Below are 18,808 nucleotides of genomic sequence, written 5' to 3' on the forward strand. Positions count from 1 at the left end.
GTCTGTGCTGGGGCAGTGAATTGTGGTAAGAGCACATGTTAGGGCCAAACCCGTTGCCTCATGACCAGGAAGCAAAAAGGAAGGGCTGGGCCATGTTGCCCTCTTCAGGGGCATGTCCCCAGGGACCTGCTAGGTTTCCACTAGGTTCCTCTTTATGGTCCTAGTCCCTCCCTGAAGCACCACTCTGGGACCAGGTGTTTGGTGTATAAGCCTTTGGGAGACGTTGGAAATCTAGACCATAGCTGCCGTGGGTGTAGCACTCCATGGGAGCCATGTTCCCAGCATGGGTGCAGCCCTGGAGCACCCTCCTCTGCTTCTAACAGCCAGTGTCTCCTGGTGGATTTCTTTAATTCCCAAGTGGACAGGAGTCATCAGACCTCTATCTGTCATGGGACAAAAGAGCCAGAAAGGCCAGAATGTTTAGGAGACAGACCCTGGATTACAGGTGACCAGTACACATCTGGGGCCCCAGCTGTTGCCCACAATGCTAACCGTAGGACATGAGCAGTGGCCACAGAATCCCCCCGCTGGAGGTGGCCTAAGGTGGAGCAGCACAGAGCGGCCTGTTAGCTAGCTGGTCATTGGGAACAAGAGATCACTTTCTTTAACCTGAAACCAGCAGACAGGCTGGAAGGTGATGGGGCTTGGCAAAGGTTTCCAGTACAAGTTCGCATTTATAAATCACATCCGGCCTTTATCATCCCACCAGCTATTGCAGCATGTAGAATTCATTCCTTCAGCAAGTGCTCTAACATTTGAAAATGCATCCTCACCTCTGGTGTATGTAAAGGGCATGGTCTAAAATTAATTCTTACAGCACAGGATCTCTCTCAACAGAAGATTTCCTGCTTTGCCCTCAAATTAACCTTTGCGTTCAAGGGAGATGATGGGAGGTGGTGGTGGAGGGGCCAGTCTCTGCAGTGCGGGGGCAGCTATCCCCGTCTTAGGCCTCAGGACCTTCTGCTGGAGCACTGTCATCCCAGAAGGCAGGGAGAGGCCTCGGCCGAGCACTGCTCCAGGAGCAGCCACTGACTGCACAGCTGCTAGCCACCGCGCTCTCCGCCACCGCAGACCTGGGGCTGCTCCACTTGCCATCCAGCACCTTCCCTCCCGTATCAGACTCTCCCCCACCCTCCCATCTCAGCACATGGCTGGGGTCTGCTTTAGTCCAGCAGCCTGTGCTGATTCACTGATACTCGGATACGACACCCAGATGGAGGGGCCTGCTGCTGCTCTCATACAGCACAGTCTGAAGCAGTTTCCTCCAGACTGATTACCACCTGCTAATTAGGGTGGGTCTTTGTTAGTTTGTTTTATTTTTCAAAATTTCTCTGTGTAGCCCTGGAACTAGCTCTGTGGACCAGGCTGGCCTTGAACTCACAGATACCCGCTTTCTCTGCCTCCCAAGTGCTGGGTAAAGGCGTGCACCACCCCACCCAGCCCACTCACTGGGAGTTTTAACGTGGTATTGAGAGCACCCACACACATTCGGTCAGCAGCTCGCTTAGCTGCATGTCCTCTCGTGCTTCCCTCTGTCTCCATCCACTGCCCTTCCCACCGGTGTTAGAGGCCAGACCAGCACTGCAGAAGGAACACCAAGTGCTCTAGAGATGCATCCTTAGCTGGTCCCTCAGCTAGAGTAGCCTCTGCCTCCCTGAACAAACAAATCACCGTCTAGGGGACCCTGGGAAAGCATGTGAACGCTGTTCCGGCAGTCCTCTGCCATGTTGGTTGTTGATGGCAAGAATGGCTACTTTTTGGTCCTGTCTCCTCTTCTGTCATTAGCTGGCCCCTCCCTCCCTTGTTAGCACTGCTTTGGGCATTGTTGACTGTACATTTTCCTGTGACCTTATTCTGTCTGATTGGGACAGACTCCCGGAGCCTCCAAGCCAGTTGTCACATTGTCCTGACTCTGGCTGTGCTGTTCTTCAAACACTAGCCAGCTTCTCTGTACAAATGTCCAGGCTCCGCTGCCTGGCCTGCCCAGCTCTGGGGCCTACCCTTTCTCTCTGTTACTCTTCTTTTCCATTTTATTTTTATTATTTGTGCACATGAGTGTTTTTTATGCATGTATGTCTGTGCATCACGTGTGGTTGGTGCCTGTGGAGGACAGAAGAAAATTGTAGTTACAGACTACAGGTGTGAGCTGCCATGTGGGTGCTGCAAACGGAACCCAGGTCCTCTGGAAGAGCAGCAAGTGCTCTTGACCACTGACCCATCTCTCCAGCCCACCCCACTTCCTTTTAGTGAAGTTTGGAAACCAGGATCTAAGCCTGCTGCACATTGTTAGTGAGATCCGGTAGGCAGGGCATGGCAGTGCACACCTGTGGCCGGCCCTTCAGCACTCAGGTGGAGAAAGAAGAGTCAAGAGTTCAAGGTTATCCCAGCTACATTAGTTCTTGAGACCCTGTCTCAAAAACAACGCAACAAAATCGGCAAAGCATGAAAGCAAACAGCAGCATCAACACACAGCATGTGTGTGCATGGTGAATCGTGTTTCAGTAGAGGGCACCGTAGTCACCAGGAGGTCCTGCTTACTCTGTGCACTAAGGAAGGAGTCAGCAGGAACGGCTTCTTGCCATTGTGTTCCTGTGCGGAGCACGGCATCTGGCCGAGCATCTGAAGTTAATGACTGACGGTTCTCACCGTGTGTGAAGTGTGTCAGACAGATCTTAGACCTGTTTATAAAGTGGTTTGGGGGACTTGGAGGCTTGGGCAGTGCTGGGGATGAACGCAAAGCTTCTTGAATGGCTAAACAAAGCACTCTACCATGGAGCTGTACCCCCCACCCTAAAAGAGACACTTTAGGGCCGGGGCTGTCTCTCCGAGGCAGGTGTTTGATCATCAGGATGTGATGTTCAAAATGTGTGCAAAATGGAACCATAACACTTCAGTCCTCGGAACAGAAACAGCAGAATAAAGTGCAGCAGACGGACAGACAGCAGAGACACAGCCAGCAGCCGAAAGGCACACCTGCTTTTAAAATTGGCGCTCAACCCTGACCAGGACAGTCATGCTCTGTGTCATAGCGTTATCCCTTACCACAGTACAGTGTGCCGCAGACCTGTATCAGTGTGGGAGGCCCCAGGAAGTTTGCGGCACGCTTGCATGCCCCTTGCTGAGAGAAGTCGTCACTGGAAGAGTCCTACCTGGAAGTGGGTGATGTGAGAGTGTGGCCTTTCTCGTGCGCAGGGTACCAGCTAGGAAGGAAGGCACTCTCGGTAATGTTCGCAGTATACTGCAGAAGAGCAGATGTGTAGAAACAGGGTCCGGGTTATCTTAACAGTCTGGGGAAGAACAAATCAGAGGCAGTGCAGAAGCAAGGAAGTGATCAAAGTGAGACGAGGGAGACCTTTGCAAATAAAAACAGCAGCCTAAGGAAGGAGATTGTGGAAACGGTCAGAGAATTGGCCATTCTATGGTTAAATTAATCAGGCAGGAAAGGCCTGCAGACCTATAATGGATAATAAGGGAATTCTGACTCTGAGAGACGGACGGACGGAGTCCCAGACTGACACAGGAGAAGGACATCATTTGATCTGTTCCTTGTCTATTGGGAAAATCCAGTTTAGGAATTGGAATTTACAGTCTTAGGACCTGGCTTCCAGCTCCAGACCAGTTTTCCCTGTGAATCTAGAATGCAGGAATGATGAGGTAACCACTCAGGGACCTTCTCAGCAGGGAGAGGCAGCCACTTCCCACTCACCTCCAAGACCACGGGACTAATCCCTAGGTCAGAAAGGATTCTGCACATTCGTGTTCACAGACCAGTACCCCGAGAAACATGAGCTGTTTTATCAACCCTCTAGCAAACGGGACTGCCCACACCTGCTCTCCTCTGCAGTCTCTAGATTCAGCCCAACCCCAGCACACTTCCTAGGACTTCTGGGCAGCTAGCAGACAAACTGAAACAATGGCAGTCAGAGAAGAAAGGTGGAGGAGTTTGACCTGGAGATACCCAGATCCTGGTAGACGCCGCAGTCAAGCTTTGCGGTAAAGCATTGAGCTCATGCAGCATCCTTAAAGCCACACTGTGGCCTGACCTGTGGTTAGACCACAGCACTGAGGCAGTCAGCAGCAGCATCTCTAGCGGAACCTGCTCAGCCCACTGGACCCTGGGATGAGAAAGGAGAACCTGCAGGTGTTAGTTCTATTTCGATCAGCTGTCGAAATGTAAGAGCCAGAACCAGAAAACAGAATGTGTGCTTGAGACTCCTTAAGATGTTTAAAAAACAAAACAAAAAAACCCTACTGTGTTGAGGAGACATCCCTGTCAGTAAAGTACCTGCCACACAAACAGGAGAACCTGAGTTCCACCCCCTGGTGCCACACAGAAAAACAGACGTGTGGTACGTGCTTGTAATACCAGTATCGGGGAAACAGGCAGGCAGGCCTTGAACTCAGCAGGCAGAGTTCTACACAGTAAAAGACCCTGTCTCCAAAAAACCAAGTGGATAGCAACTGAAGAACATCATCTGAGGTTGTCTTCCCACATGTGCGTACATACACACCCTCAAGAACACAAAAGAAGACCCTACCAATGGGAGGAAAGTGTAATGGTGTCATTAAAGTCAAAAGCCTGCTTCCAGGGCCAGTTGCTTGTTCTCCCAGTGAAAAAGACACCCACAGTGCCTGTCTCTGAAGTCCATGTGAACAGCGGAGGCCCCGACTTCACAGAGAACCACGTTAGCAGGGTCTGCTCAGAAGGATGCTGAGCATTGGCCGGCAGGAGTAAGGAGCCACAGCAGGTTTCTGCTGCCTGCTCCCTGGCCTCACTTAGTGTGGGCGGGCGAGGGTGCTCACCAGCCAGTCCTCCCAGCTGCAGGCCCGAGGCTGCCTCCTGGAAACAGCTTAGTTTCTCACAAGGTTACAGTGCACCTGCCGGACTTCACAGCCGCTTTTCTCCCCAGAGTGCACTGCGGATGTTTGGCCACAGAAGCCAGGAGGTGTGAGGTTAGCAAGTGCACACAGGACAGTGCCACTGTTAGTGTAAGAGCATGTGGGACACGCCCACGTTTACAGGTGATGTAGAAGCACTGCTGAGCCCCGCCCAGTGGTGTGGGGGTTGGTTCCTCCAGAGCTGAGTGTGGAGGGTGGCATAGACTGAAGTACACCAAAGGGATGTTCCAGAACAACAGCCACCCGCAGTGTTGCTTTGGTCACTCAGCAACAGCACAGAGGACCCAGTTGCAAAGTGCACCTCAGCAAGTTCAGAAGTGAGCAAACTGCTTTGCTCCAGCAAAAGCTTGACTTCTTATGTGAGGTCAAACTGTTAAGATTAAATCAGGGTTTCTGAGATGGCTCAGCACGGAAAGAGCTTTACTATGCAAGCCTGGCAGCCTGGGTTTGACCCCCAGGACTTAGGAAAAGGTGGAAGAAGAGAACCATCTACAGAGTCATCCTCTGGCCTCCATACCTAGGCCTCCCTGGAGGGCAGAGGGCTGGGTCAGGTTGGGAAGGGCCTTTGTGTCTCTGTGAAAACCAGATGCCTTAGAGCTGGGTCCCTTGTGCCTGCAAAAGAGAAGTGGGCGACAGTGACTTACCGGAGTCCCATAAAATGGACACACGCAGAAAGAGAGCCGAGCAGGGAGGCTGCCTGGTGGTGTCCTGCAGCCCAGGAGGGAGGGAAAGCTCCAGGAGTCAATGATAGATCTGCAGGGAGTAGATCTAAGAGAAGATACTGCATGTACCAAGTCTGTGTGTGTGTGTGTGTGTGTGTGTGTGTGTGTGTGTGCGCGCGCGCGCGCGCGCGCGCGCGCGCGTCTGCCTACATCTGTACATGGGAGAAAGAGTGAGGCAATGCCAGAACCTTCAGAAGGAGTGAGACAAGGGCTGGTGGCCTTGGCAACCCTGTCCTGTGGTAGGAACAGGGTACTGGTCAGAGCTGAGCTTGCTGTGTGCAGCAGACACATGCAGAGCAGGCCCAGGCTGCCTTCTCCTGAGTTATCAGATGAAGCGGGTATGTGCAGGATTTGGCTGATAATTTCCTATCTTTTGGCATGAATGAGAAAGCAGTATAGACTTTCCTACAGGGTGCCGTTGGTAGTTATCTTGGTATTTTCAATGCAAATAGATTGTTCATTGTACAGTAAATGCCAGACATTTCCCCAGGACTAAGCTTCTCCTATGGAGAGGCTGGCTTCTGGATGGTTCTTTTAAAGCTCAGTACCCTGTGGATATACAGACTGTTGGCTGAAGGATTACAGCTGTCTAAGGCACGTACATGAGCTGGAAATATACTCAGTGGTAAAGTGCTTGCCTAGCATGCATGGCACCCTAGATTCAGTTTGCCAGTACTACACACACTAGTCTTGGTGGTGCATCCTGTAATCCCAGAACTTGGGAGGTGGAGAAAGGTCATCCTGAGCTACAGAGCAAGTTCAAAGCCAGCCTGTACTATATGTCTCAAAAAGAACAAAAAAGCCCATGTGTGTGAAAGGGCCCTTGAAACAGACGAGTGCAGACTGCGCTCTTGTCATGCTGCATGTGCTCTGACAAGAGCATTTCCCTTTCAGAAGTCCCCACGAGAAGAAGAAGAAGCGGCGATCACATTCTCGCACCAAGGCCAAGGCCCGGTCCCAGTCAACATCCCCGAGCAAGCAGGCAGCACAGCGTCCCTCAGCCCACTCAGTCCACTCGGCCAGCATCTCTCCTGTGGAGAGCCGAGGGTCTTCCCAGGAGCGTTCCAGGTAACCATGACCTCTGGGCGGCTCTCAGTGGGAAAAAAACAAGGCGGGGCAAGTGAGGCCTAAGCAGAACCCCCCACCATTGTTTCTCTGGGAATAGGGGACCACAAGTGACCTGAAGTAGGTGACCTCAGATAGGAATGTGTGGGAGCACCTCCTCCAAATCCATGCCTTACCGGGCATTCAGATACCTTCCATGGGTAAAAGAGCTCCTGAGGCACCCTGCAGAACGTAGTGGGTCTTGGTGACAGGCGCTCTCAGGAGGCTATCCCTGCTGGAAGTGCATCTAACAATCAATCAGGCTTTGAAGTCTGGGGAATCATGAGTCCAGGGCTGGCCAGGAGGGGACAAAGTCTGCATTCTTGATAGGAGCTTTTGTACGCGTGAACAGGGTGTACCCAGTTCAGACAGGTCCATGGCCACGCCATGAGGACCACAGCTCACCTAAGAGCTCCACACCTTGAGGATGCCATCCGGAGTGAGTGTAGGAAGCCCATCACTAGGGCATGGGCAGCGTCCACATCTGCAGAAGCTTTCTATGGGAACCAGCAATCACTTGGGCTGTAGTTCTGATCCTCCTGGCCTTCCTGATAGGTACCTCCTTCATAGGGCTCCTCTTCCCAAGCGATGCATAATGTTGAAGTGTGAGTTCAGTGCACTTTATGAAATGGGTATAAAATACACGTTCCTGGGATGGCAGGATGGCTCACTGCATGAAGTACGTATAGCACAAGCATGGGGACCTGCAGTTGATCCTGCGTTCATGTGAAGGGCAGGGCACAACAGCATGCACCTGCAGTTCCAGCAGGCTGAGGTGCAGACGGGGGGAGGATCCAGCACAGTCCAATCCATGAACAACAAACAACAGATTCAGTGAGAAACCCTGCCTCAGAAAAGAGAGTGGAGAGCAATAGACGAAGACACCCAACATCTGCCTCTGCCCCACACGCACACACAACGCGTTCCTAAGCTTGTGGATATTTTAAAGTTAGGTCTGGAGTGTAGGGTGTGGGAACTAACCTTCAGATTCGTGAGTGTGTCTGAACCTCTGCTCTTTCCTCTGCATTAGGGGGGTTTCTCAGGAAAAAGATGGCCAGATCTCCTCAGCAATCGTCTCCTCTGTGCAGAGCAAAATAACTCAGGTAAGATGGGCGTGCTCAGCCGGGCGGTGGTGGCGCACGCCTTTAATCCCAGCACTCGGGAGGCAGAGGCAGGCGGATCTCTGTGAGTTTGAGGCCAGCCTGGTCTACCAAGTTAGTTCCAGGAAAGGCGCAAAGCTACACAGAGAAACCCTGTCTCGAAAAACAAAACAAAAACAAAAAAAAAAAAAAAAAAAAAAAAAAAGATGGGCGTGCTCCTCTCCTCTCCACCTTTTACAGAGTGCTCCTCTCCTCTCCACCTTTTACAGAGTGCTCCTCTCCTCTCCACCTTTTACAGAGTGCTCCTCTCCTCTCCACCTTTTACAGAGTGCTCCTCTCCTCTCCACCTTTTACAGAGTGCTCCTCTCCTCTCCACCTTTTACAGAGTGCTCCTCTCCTCTCCACCTTTTACAGAGTGCTCCTCTCCTCTCCACCTTTTACAGAGTGCTCCTCTCCTCTCCACCTTTTACAGAGTGCTCCTCTCCTCTCCACCTTTTACAGAGTACTCCTCTCCTCTTCACCTTTTACAATGGGGCCCCAGTTTTGTTTTCTTTGTTCCAGTTTCCCTTCTGCCCCTTGTTTCTCCAGTATTGACCCAGGTCAGAACCTTGGGCTGGTCACCTGTTGACTCGGGTTTGAGCCTTGCCACAACCAAGCAAAGCACTAAGTCAGAGCCCATGAGGCAGGGAAAGGGGAGGAATCACTTCCTGGGGAGCCTCGTCTTCCACAGGAAGTTCATGTCCTCCAGGGGTTGCCATGCTGTGGAACCCGAGACTTCCACAGGTGACTGACACATCCTTGGCCCTACGTGTACCCGAGGGCCCCCTGGGGTCCCAGCTATGAGAGGTTTGTGACAAGATAAAGGGTTCCTGTGGTCTCTGTGCAGCATGGATCAGGTCGACAGCGAGGCTGCTGGAAGCTGCCTCCTGTCCTCACCATGTCTCCTTCCAGGTCTGGTTAGCAGGAGGCTGAGATGTCCCTCTGTGTCTCCCCACAGGATCTCATGGCCAAAGTAAGAGCAATGCTCGCAGCTTCGAAAAACCTGCAAACCAGCGCATCCTGAGATGGCAGCCACGGAGCCCGCCCCAAGCAGAGCATCGTGCGTGCCTGTGGCCACAGGTGCTGGGCTTCGGCTCAGAGCAGCCACAGCCCAGGCAGAAGCTGAGCTGCAGGCTCTGTGCTGACTACGCACGCCGCCAGCTCCTCCAGCCCGACTCCCTGAGTCAGTCGGTGGCTTTTGTAAATTTTTGGTGACATTTTCAGTTTCAGATTTTTGACCAGCACTCTCTTACCTGTATATTTGTAAATATATCATGTTTCTGTGAAAATGTATTATCAAATAAAACGGGAAGAAACACCTTTTCTAGCTAGCAGCTGGGGGCGGCTTCTGCTTTTGATGTGTCTGCCACTTAATGTGTGTCAGCATGTGTCAGAGGAAAAGGGGACTTCCTCCAGGGGTGGCTTCTCTCCAGCTGGGGAAGGGGGTGCTCTGAGATAAACCCCTCTGTCCCCTGCGGGCCTCTGCCGGCACAGTCAGTCACGAGGTCATCAGCTGCCCCCATGAAGATGCAGGTTTGTGCATCCCTCCCTTCAGGAGGCCTTTGCTCTCAAAGTACTCACATGCAAAACACTCAGGGTCCCGACACCAGAAACGAAGACCTGCTGGCGTAGGCTGAGGCCAGAGCCCTGCTTCCTTCCTAACACCTGAATATCCCCGGCACTATTCTGTGTGGGTCGGACTATCCTCGCACTGCCGTGTGCCTGACCAGAAATGGGCTCCTTCCCTCCTTACAGTGGTCCTGGCACTTCTCTCAGGACACTCACAGCCCCCAGAGCTGGTGGTGTGGACAGGGAAGGTGATGGGAGTTGGTGGCCCTAGAAAGTGGGTGTCTGTGAGAGATGGCCCCCAAGATGCCCCGCAAGCGCTGCTGAGCATGCAGGACCGCCACCTGCCTTCCAGGCACCTGCTGGGCTCCTCCATTCCATACCTGTGCCAGGTATGCCTTGTCCTCCCCGGGCTGGTGGCCATCTCTGTGCCTCCCTGGGTTAGATGAGGTTATATCAGTGCCCGGACCCCTGTCCCTCCCCCCCCCCCCACCGCCCCATGGTGTCAACTACAAATAGTGACTTTTATAAACATACGTGCTGGAGACGTCCTCAGAGGGCTTTGTGACACTGAGCGTGCCTGATCTGAGTCTCTGGTTCCCACGGGGCCACTCCTCCCTGGCCACAGCACAAACCTCGCCTGCCTGCCTGCCTGCCTGCCTGCCTGCCTGCCGGAACCACAGAGTCCTGGGTAAGTCTGGAGAGTGAGCGTGCTGGCTGAGTGTGCCAGTCACTGGCACCTGGTGACTCTAGACCCTTACAGTAAGTCAGATGGATGCAAGGGGCTTGTTAGTTGTGCTTTGTTTGTTTGTTTGTTTGTTTGTTTGTTTGTTTGGAGTAGACAGGGTCTCACTATGTAGACAAGCTGGCCTTGAACTTTTGAACTTTTTAAAAGATTTTATATGTGTGTAGAATTTTTCTTTATATTTTACTTACTGTGTGTTTGGCCTCAAACTCACTACGTAGTCAAGGAAGACTTTGAACTCCTGATCCTCCTGCCCCCCACATCCCAAGTTGCCAGGTGTTTACCACCTTGCCAGGCTGAAAAGAGGCGTGGGGCTAGAGAGATGGTCCGGTGGTTAAGAGCACTGATAATTCTGAAGGACCCAGGCTTGATTCCCAGCACCCACCTGGCAGCTCCCAGCTGTCTCTAACTCCAGTCTTAGGTCTTCTGGCCTCCACAGGCACCAGGCACACACATGGTACACATACATATACTTACACATATATGCAGACCAAACACTTACGCACAAAAAGTAAAGCGATTTCTATGATTTTGGTTTGGTTTGGTTTGGTTTTGGTTTTGGTTTTTCGAGACAGGGTTTCTCTGTGTAGCTTTTGCGCCTTTCCTGGATCTCGCTCTGTAGCCCAGGCTGACCTCGAACTCACAGAGATCCGCCTGCCTCTGCCTCCCGAGGGCTGGGATTAAAGGCGTGCGCCACCACCGCCCAGCCGATTTCTACCTTTAAACAACTAAAGTATTGGTGTCTGTCGCTCTCACTCACATGCACTGCTTGCTGGCTGTTCACTGCTGGACCGTGCTCTGCAGTCTGTGTTGGTGTCAGGGTGGCGTCTGGGTGAGCAGGGCTGCTGCTCCGTGCCGGTCTGTGGTAGTCCGTGTCTTGTGCCTTGGTGTTCAAGTACAGTCCCCTTCCACTGCTGGGTCACTTTCCACTGCGAACGTCCTGGGCTTGTGAATCAGGATTAACATGTCAGCAGGGAAGGTGTCATCTGGGAGTCCATGTCAAAAGGAATGCGAATCTATCTCTAATGTACCTGTTCTGTCATTGGAGGGCACCACACCGGTGGGTGGTGATGACTAGTGCTCTTCTTTTGAAATTCTGTGTGGGATTCTGTCAGCTCATAACTGAATGAGGAACTTCACAATATCTTTGTTTTGAGATATCCGAGAAGCCTAGGCTGATGCCTAGGTTCAAGCGCTCGGCACTAAGGACCGTGTGGGTTGTGTTTGTAGAGCTTGAGCAGAAGCCCAGTGGCCTCCTCTATAAACAGACTTCAAGCTAGGCAAAGCCCCTTGAGGACAAAGCTGTCCGCTGCCCACACCCCTCCTTTCTGTCCTTGTCTGTAAGGATCAGATCCAGGCTCTCATGGCTGTAGGCTACTGACTATCCATGGTGAAGCCACCTCCCACTCCCCAAGAGAGTATACATATTGGTGGCCCTGCCAGACCGTGACAGCCAGTGATACCCGCCCTTCCAACTGATCAGGATTCAAGTTCAGGGGACAGCTTTCCATGGGCATAACCAGCACCACCATGTGTCCAGTGGGAATATTCAACCTCAGAGAAAACGAGGTGCTGTTGCCCAAGAAAATTCAAGGAGGCTAGGTACAGACACCCAGGGCTCACTACCCCAGAATAGGAAGTGCAGGGTCAAAGGGCCTGTGTCTCCAGCTCCCCACCCCCACACCCCCGTATCCACTGAGGTTTCAGTCATCGTAGACCGCAAAAGGTCTGCTGAAGGACAACTTGCACCATTTCACTTCAGCAGTATGAAAAGTTGCTTTAATTACAGGCTCATCCGCTGTTCAGCGGGGGCAGTTTAGGGAAACATGAACATCAGAAAGCAGAAGATTTGAGACAGCATTCGGAGGGCTCCCCACTCACCCACATCTCACACAGCCTGTGTCCTGCCCAGGACAGATCACATGGTAATGAGGCCCTCACCAACCTAGAAATGACCCCAGGTTCCTTCCCTTCTGTGTACCCCGCGCGGTCTTCCTAATTCAAAAATACATGCAAAACCAGAAACAAATGGAATAGCTGCTGTGCTGTAGGCCACAGAACCCCTGGAGCCGTCCTCGGCTTCTGGATGCCTCCATTGTCTGCATGCAAATCTCCAGCGCCAAGAACACAACACCTGGCAGCCAAGGGCTCCGTATATCTAGAGGAAGCCTCACTGTACTGGCCGTGGCCTCTGCTCAGTTTTACCACCACCAGCCAGGCACATCCTTCTACAGAGATGCCTTAGGGGAGAGATGAAAAACAGCAGCCTCGGATTTGTGCACGCCTCGGAGAACCCCAAGAGGCCAGTGGGAGGCCAGTGTCCAGTAAAGTCCATTGGCCATCAAAGCATTCAAGAGGGATGCAGAGCAATGGGCAGGTCTCAGGAGTGAAGGGGCGGGGGTGGGGGGGCCCACAAGTGACATGGGGCAGAGGTGAGGGAGGGAGAAAGTGGTGGGGGTGAGGGGTAATAGAACACCAGCTCTGAGCCCTCAGCAACATTAGCATCCAGTGCCCAGACTAGCCGCTGTGTCCATTTCCTAACGATGGGACTCCTTGAAGAACTGGCTAGCACCAGGGCTGGGCAGGTAGGGCATGGTGGAAGCCGGGCTCAGAAGTGCCCGGAGTGATTGACATCTCCGGTGGGTGGGGCTTACCAGAAGAACCAACTGAAGAGCCCTCACGACCAGAGCAACACAATTAACACCGCATTTGATTCCAGCGTGAGTCAATATCCGTGAATCCATGCTGGTGCCCATAAAAGACAGCCAAGTAAATGGGAAAGAGACAAATGGGGAGCACTCATCCTTCACGTGGACACCTACTGTCCTCAGGTCAGCTCACAGCCAGAGGGCAGATGGCCCTCAAACCCGGTCACATATCACTTAGCAGCAGTGTGGCCTCAGCCATTCGTCATCATATGAACATCACCGAGCATGTTTAAGACAGCTACAGCATCACTAAGCAGCAGACTCGTGGGACCACTTGGGATCTGCTCCTGCACCCTCCCCCAGGCAGTGCCCTACCCCACCCACCCACCCACCCAGGGAGTATGCTGCAACTCCTTCCTGAGGCATAGACCCAGATGAATAACATCACACAGCACAGACACAAACAGCCTGACCAGGGGATCAAGACCACCACCCTCCACGGTAAGTCACAAGACAGGGTTTCTCTGTGTGTCCCTGGCTGTCCTGGAACTCACTCATAGACCAGGCTGGCCTCGAACTCAGAGATCCACCTGCCTCTGTCTCCCAAATGCCGGGATTAAAGGGTTGTGCCGCCACCGCTACCCTGCAGCGTCACAGATTCTCGCCTAATGGAATATAGATTCTGCCGTGATTCTTTTTCTGCAAACTCAGACAGAAAAGCACAGAGTTGGTGGTGAGAACAATAGGAGTCAAGTCCCAGACAGTACCAGACTGTACCAGACAGTCCCCCAAAGTAAGTCTTGAGCTGCCAAGAGGAGGCAGTCACTAAACGTCATGTCCTGCCTGGATGAAATCTTTGGACAGGAGGCATTAGGGGAAACTTGGTTGCCGGAACCATTTGTTAAATCTTTTAATTTTCGGCCTCACATAGTTCAGGCTGATCTAAAATTTGCTATGTGGCTGAGGCTGGCCTTGAACTCCTGATTCACCTGCTTCTCTTCCCCAAGTGCTGGGATTACAGGCATATACCACCATCCCCACTATTGGTTAAATCTGATAGAAGGGCCTTCAAGTGCCCATGAGCAGTGGCAGTGTAAGTGGCTGTGGTACAAGTTGGTGACAAAGCCTGGAACACACTATTCTGTCTCCACAATATCTCTATGACTCTAAATACTCTAAATTTAGAATCTTATTGTAAAAAGCACATGAACACAAACTGCACATTCCAAGGCTGTCAAGCAGGAAGGCCAGTGCTCTGTCTCGATGAGACGAGAGCACGGCCCCACACCTATCACCTACGTCATGCATGGGCGTTCCAGAGTCCCCTGACCTAGGCTTCATGAGTGCAATGGGAAGGCTGGGGTCCTGGCCAGTCAGAGACACGTGGTCTCAGTTCCATGCCTAGTAGACATCGTTCTGCCTCAGGGCTCCCATGATTGGGCTTCAAAGCTGATTTCCAGAATGTCTTCTGATTGATATTTGGTTATTTCCTCTACAACAGATAGCTGTAGCTGGGGTGGGCGGAGGGAGGGGACGGAACACTTGCAAAGGCAATATTTATACGTTGACTTTAATAAAGGCGAGAGGGCAAAGACACTTCCTTTCTCATTATTGTTTGGAATGAATAGGTCTAGAATAACATGTTAAGAGATGTACGAATGTGCTGGCTACAGTTTTGGGTGGAGAGGCCAGGTACCTGGGTGGTAGGGAAGGAAGGCAAGGCATTAGATTTAGCCAATGGGTCGGAAGGCCGGCAGCTTGCTTCTTACCAGGGGTGTCCAGGAAGCCTGTGAGAGATCAAGCTGAGGCCAGTGCTGGGACAGTGGGGACACACAGCAGCCAGGAGGATGGAGGAGGCAGAATGGGCCCCAGGACCAGAAACAAGGGGAGAACTTGCAGGGTGCCCAAGGGTATGAGAAGCTGCCAAGGGGATAACCAAGGAAATGAAGGGGCATAGTATGAACAGAAAGAGCAGACACAACCCACGTGTGCATCCGCAGCCATGTGGGTAAGCGGAATATGGTCCATGTAGACAGTGGAAAATTATTCAGCCTTTTGTTTTGCTTTGCTTTGTTTTTGTTTCTTTTTTTTTTTTTAATTAATTTATTTATTATGTATACAGTGTTCTGCCTACATATATGCTTGCAGGTCAGAAGAGGGCACCAGATCTCATTACGGATGGTTGTGAGCCACTATGTGGTTGCTGGGAATTGAACTCAGGACCTCTGGAAGAGCAGCCAGTGCTCTTAACCGCTGAGCCATCTCGCCAGCCCCTGTTTTTGTTTCTTGAGACAGCATTTTTCTGTGTGGCCCTGGCTGTCCTGGAACTTGCTCTGTAGATCAGGCTACCCTCAAACTCAGAGTTCCACCTGCCTCTGCCTCCAATGTGCTGGGATTAAAGGCATGCCACCGGACTTATTCAGCCTTTAAAAAAAAAAAAAAAAAAAAAAAAAAAAAAAAAAAAAAAAAAAAAAAAAAAAAAAAAAAGGAACCTTGACACACTTGTCACAGTGTGGCTGGACCTTGACATACTCAGTGAGACAAGCCAGCCACAGAAGGACAAATCCTGCAGCATCTCAGCAACATGAGAACCCCAGAGCCAGCAAGTCCACAGAGACAGGATGGCTCATGCCAGAAGCTGAGGAGTCGATTTTAAATCACTCAGGTGTTAAAAACCTTAGTTGGGAGACTGGAGAGATGGCTCAGTGGTTAAGAGCAGTTGCTCTTGCAGAGAACCTGGGTTTGATTCCCAGCACCCACAGGGTGACTCACAGCTACCCATAATTCTAATCCCAGGGGATTCAATGCCCTCTTCTGACCTCTTCAGGCACCAGGAACACACATGATATGCAGACAAAACACACATACACATAAAATATTTTTTTAAAACCTTAGTTGGATGGGGGAATGGAGGAGTTTATGGCTGGGACTCATGCTGGGCCTCAGTGGGTTGACAGCATGGTCCAGGTTCAGTTCCCAGCACCCACACGGTAGCTCACATGTAATTCCAGAACCAAGGAGTCAGACGCCCTCTTGTGGCCTCCTCAGAGATCTGCATGCTGCTCCCGGTTCACATAATTTCATGGAGGATCTCACACATAAATAATATATAAATCTTTTTTTTTTTTTTAAGTGTCAGGCATGGTAGCACACGTCTTTAATTCCAGCCTTCAGAGGCAGGGACAGGAAGATCTCTGTGAGTTCAAGGTCAGCCTGGTCTACAAAATCGAGTTTCAGGAAAGACAGCTGTTACATAGAGAAACCCTGTCTCAAGGGGAAAAAAAAAGTTGGGCCAACGAGATAGCTCGGCAAGTGAAGGGACTTCCACACAAGCCTGACAACCTGAGTTTAATTCCCCAGAACTCACAACTTGTGGAACTCCCACAAGTTGTCTGCTTATTTACATACGTGTGGGGCCCCAAAGAGTAGCCAGGGCAGAATGCCAGGAAGCAAGACAGGGAGAAGGGGAGGGGATGGAGAGCAGGGGCTGCAGAAAGGCCAGGGAGAATTCTGGGCTTCTATGAAGCCTCCAGCGCCAAGGATTCCCAACACACAGGGCCTGAGCTCCACAAAGTCAGTCACCAGGAAGCTGAAGTCTCAACCCCTCATTCACGGAACCCTTGGAAACGGTGCCCACTGCTCACTGCCACTGGAAGCTGGTTACATCAGCTGCCAAGTGTCAAGACCGCTAGTGCTGAAAACCCAGAGCGATTCGCCTCCAAGCTGAGAAACTTGAGTCTCTGGCATCTAAAGCCTGGAGCAATAGGCCACCCGGCTCTCAGAAGCCGTAAGCCTCTGGGTCTGCCAGTCAAGAGCCTTGGCCTCCCTCAGGAACTCCAGGGCTCAGATCTGCCCGCCCTGGGGCAGACTATCATGATTTCTGTCAAGGCAGAGGAGTGGCCAGCTGGGTGCTAACAATGGCATCACCAGGCTCCCACCTATATGTGCTGAGATGGGCAGAAAGGACACTGGTTCCAGTGAGGTCCACTTGAAGGTAGAGGCTGCCTACTGAACCCATCCCCACCGTACCCGGAGCAGGACCTGGCGTTGCCAAACTCCTGAGCCCGATAGATATCTCTGCCCTCTGGGGCTGACGCCTCCGTGAGCCAGGCAGTGAACAGAGGAGGCCCAGACAGATGGCAGAGGGGGGAGAGCTGCTGGGAGTGTGAATGAGGCAGCGTTAAGTGAGCGGGTGCCAGGGGCAAGGGATGCTTTTTAGAGATGAAGCAAGAATCATTTGCAGAGATCCGAGGCATAGACTCACAAGGCGAGACCATCCACACAGAGAGCAGGTGCAAAGGTCCTTCAGCAAAAATGCATCTGGAGAAGATTGGGGGGTGGGGTGGCACACACCTTTAATCCCAGCACTCGGGAGGCAGAGGCAGGCGGATCTCTGTGAGTTCGAGGCCAGCCTGGTCTCCAAAGCGAGTTCCAGGAAAGGTGTAAAGCTACACAGAGAAATCCTGTCTCAAAAAAATATAAATAAATAAATAAAAAAGGCGTATGCCACCATCGCCCAGCTTTTAATACACTTTCAAAACTGTAGGCCAGGTTGGCCTGGAGTTTACCATCCTCCTGCCTCTGCCTCCCCAAGGCCTGGGATTTCAAACCTCTGCTACCATGCCCAGCCTCCCCAGCTTTTATCAAAACACTCGACAGTGGATTGAGGTCCCCTGGACAATCCCCGGTGAGTGAAGGTCTTTAACTCAATTATACCTGCAAAGACCGCCCTATCCAAGGCATGCATGGGAGTGCACGCCCGAAATCCCAACATTCAGGAGGCTGAGGCAGGACAGAGTCCTAAACAAAAAAAGATTCCTGTCCAACTAAGAACATGTCAAGTGGACGTTCGCCATACTGTAGGAGCCTTGGAAGAAACTCCCAGAGGGAGATAGGCAAAGGCACCAGATGGAGTTGGCAGAGTCCAGGACAGAGTCTGAAGCCAAGAGCCTCTAGAGCTACCCATGTCTGGAGCCCTTTTCCCATTTGAGCTGCATTTCTCCGAGGTTCATTCCCACACAGGGACATCACATGCATGCACGGGAGGGCCAGAGACCTCCATACAGACAGAAGAGGAGGTTCGGAGCTTTGAAGCCGATCTCTCAAAGAGTAACTACAAATGTTGTGTTCCCTCTTTTCTATTCTACCAGGTGAGCACAAAGCTTCTCGAGAGGGACCGAGTTTTCTTCTAATGCCATGTGATGTTAATGTCATGTGTTAATATTGTAAACTCGACGGGCTCCAGAATCACCTTGGAAACAAGTCTCGCAGCACACCTGCCAGAGATTACCTAGATTAGGTTAGCCTCTGGGCTTGCCTTTAAGGGATTATCTCGATTAGGTTAATTGAGGTAGGAAGACCCATTTGTAACTGTGGGCAGCAGTTCCATGGGCTGAGAGGGAGTGGGATGGAGTCTGTCTGTTCCCCATAGCTAAGCACCCCAAGATGTTACTGTCTTGTTGCTGGGTGTCTGGGTGCTCTCTCTGGGCCACCAGCCCTCCAGGGCTTTCTCACATCAAGGTCCTAAACCCTAACACACACACACACACACACACACACACACACACACACACACACACACCACTGGAGCGCAAGTGTTTGTGCTGGAAAAGATGACCCATCTCCAGCTGTCACTGCGCAGTGCTGAAGTTAAGCACAGAATCTAAACCTCTCCCCAAACCACCCAGATCCTGAGAGCAACAGGGACTGCATAGGCCACAGCTGGGACTTGGGGGCGGGGCGGGAGCTTTCCCTGGGATGCAGGGGGCCACTCTCCCCTTCAGGGGCATCACCTGAGCCTCAGTTTCCCTGTGCAAACAACAAACTGTAATCCTACCACCAACAGTTAAGAGAGGCCGGTGAGAGAGAGGCTGGGGATCCAGGCGCACCTCAAGGTGATGAGAAGCTGGACTGGGGGTGGAGTGGGGGATTGAACGCTGTCCCCAACCCAGCCAGTTTCCAATCTGTCACTCTGCACATTGTCAC

General features: G+C 51.9%; 1 protein-coding gene across 6 annotated transcripts in view; it reads left to right on the forward strand.

Moving 5' to 3' along the window:
* LOC114693683 (splicing factor SWAP) overlaps positions 1–9,198 on the forward strand; it is a 79,650-nt gene extending 70,452 nt beyond the window's left edge. For all 6 annotated transcript variants that reach the window (XM_028870189.2, XM_028870185.2, XM_037198270.1 and 3 more), the window contains 3 exons: positions 6,516–6,689; positions 7,756–7,828; positions 8,823–9,198. In XM_028870189.2, coding sequence (XP_028726022.1) covers positions 6,516–6,689; positions 7,756–7,828; positions 8,823–8,888 — 313 coding nt within the window. In that variant the 3' untranslated portion in view covers positions 8,889–9,198. The remainder of the gene's footprint in view (positions 1–6,515; positions 6,690–7,755; positions 7,829–8,822) is intronic.
* Positions 9,199–18,808: the final 9,610 nt, after the last annotated feature.

The sequence above is a fragment of the Peromyscus leucopus genome, chromosome 23 (assembly GCF_004664715.2).
Source record: "Peromyscus leucopus breed LL Stock chromosome 23, UCI_PerLeu_2.1, whole genome shotgun sequence".
Classification (NCBI taxonomy): Eukaryota; Metazoa; Chordata; class Mammalia; order Rodentia; family Cricetidae; genus Peromyscus; species Peromyscus leucopus.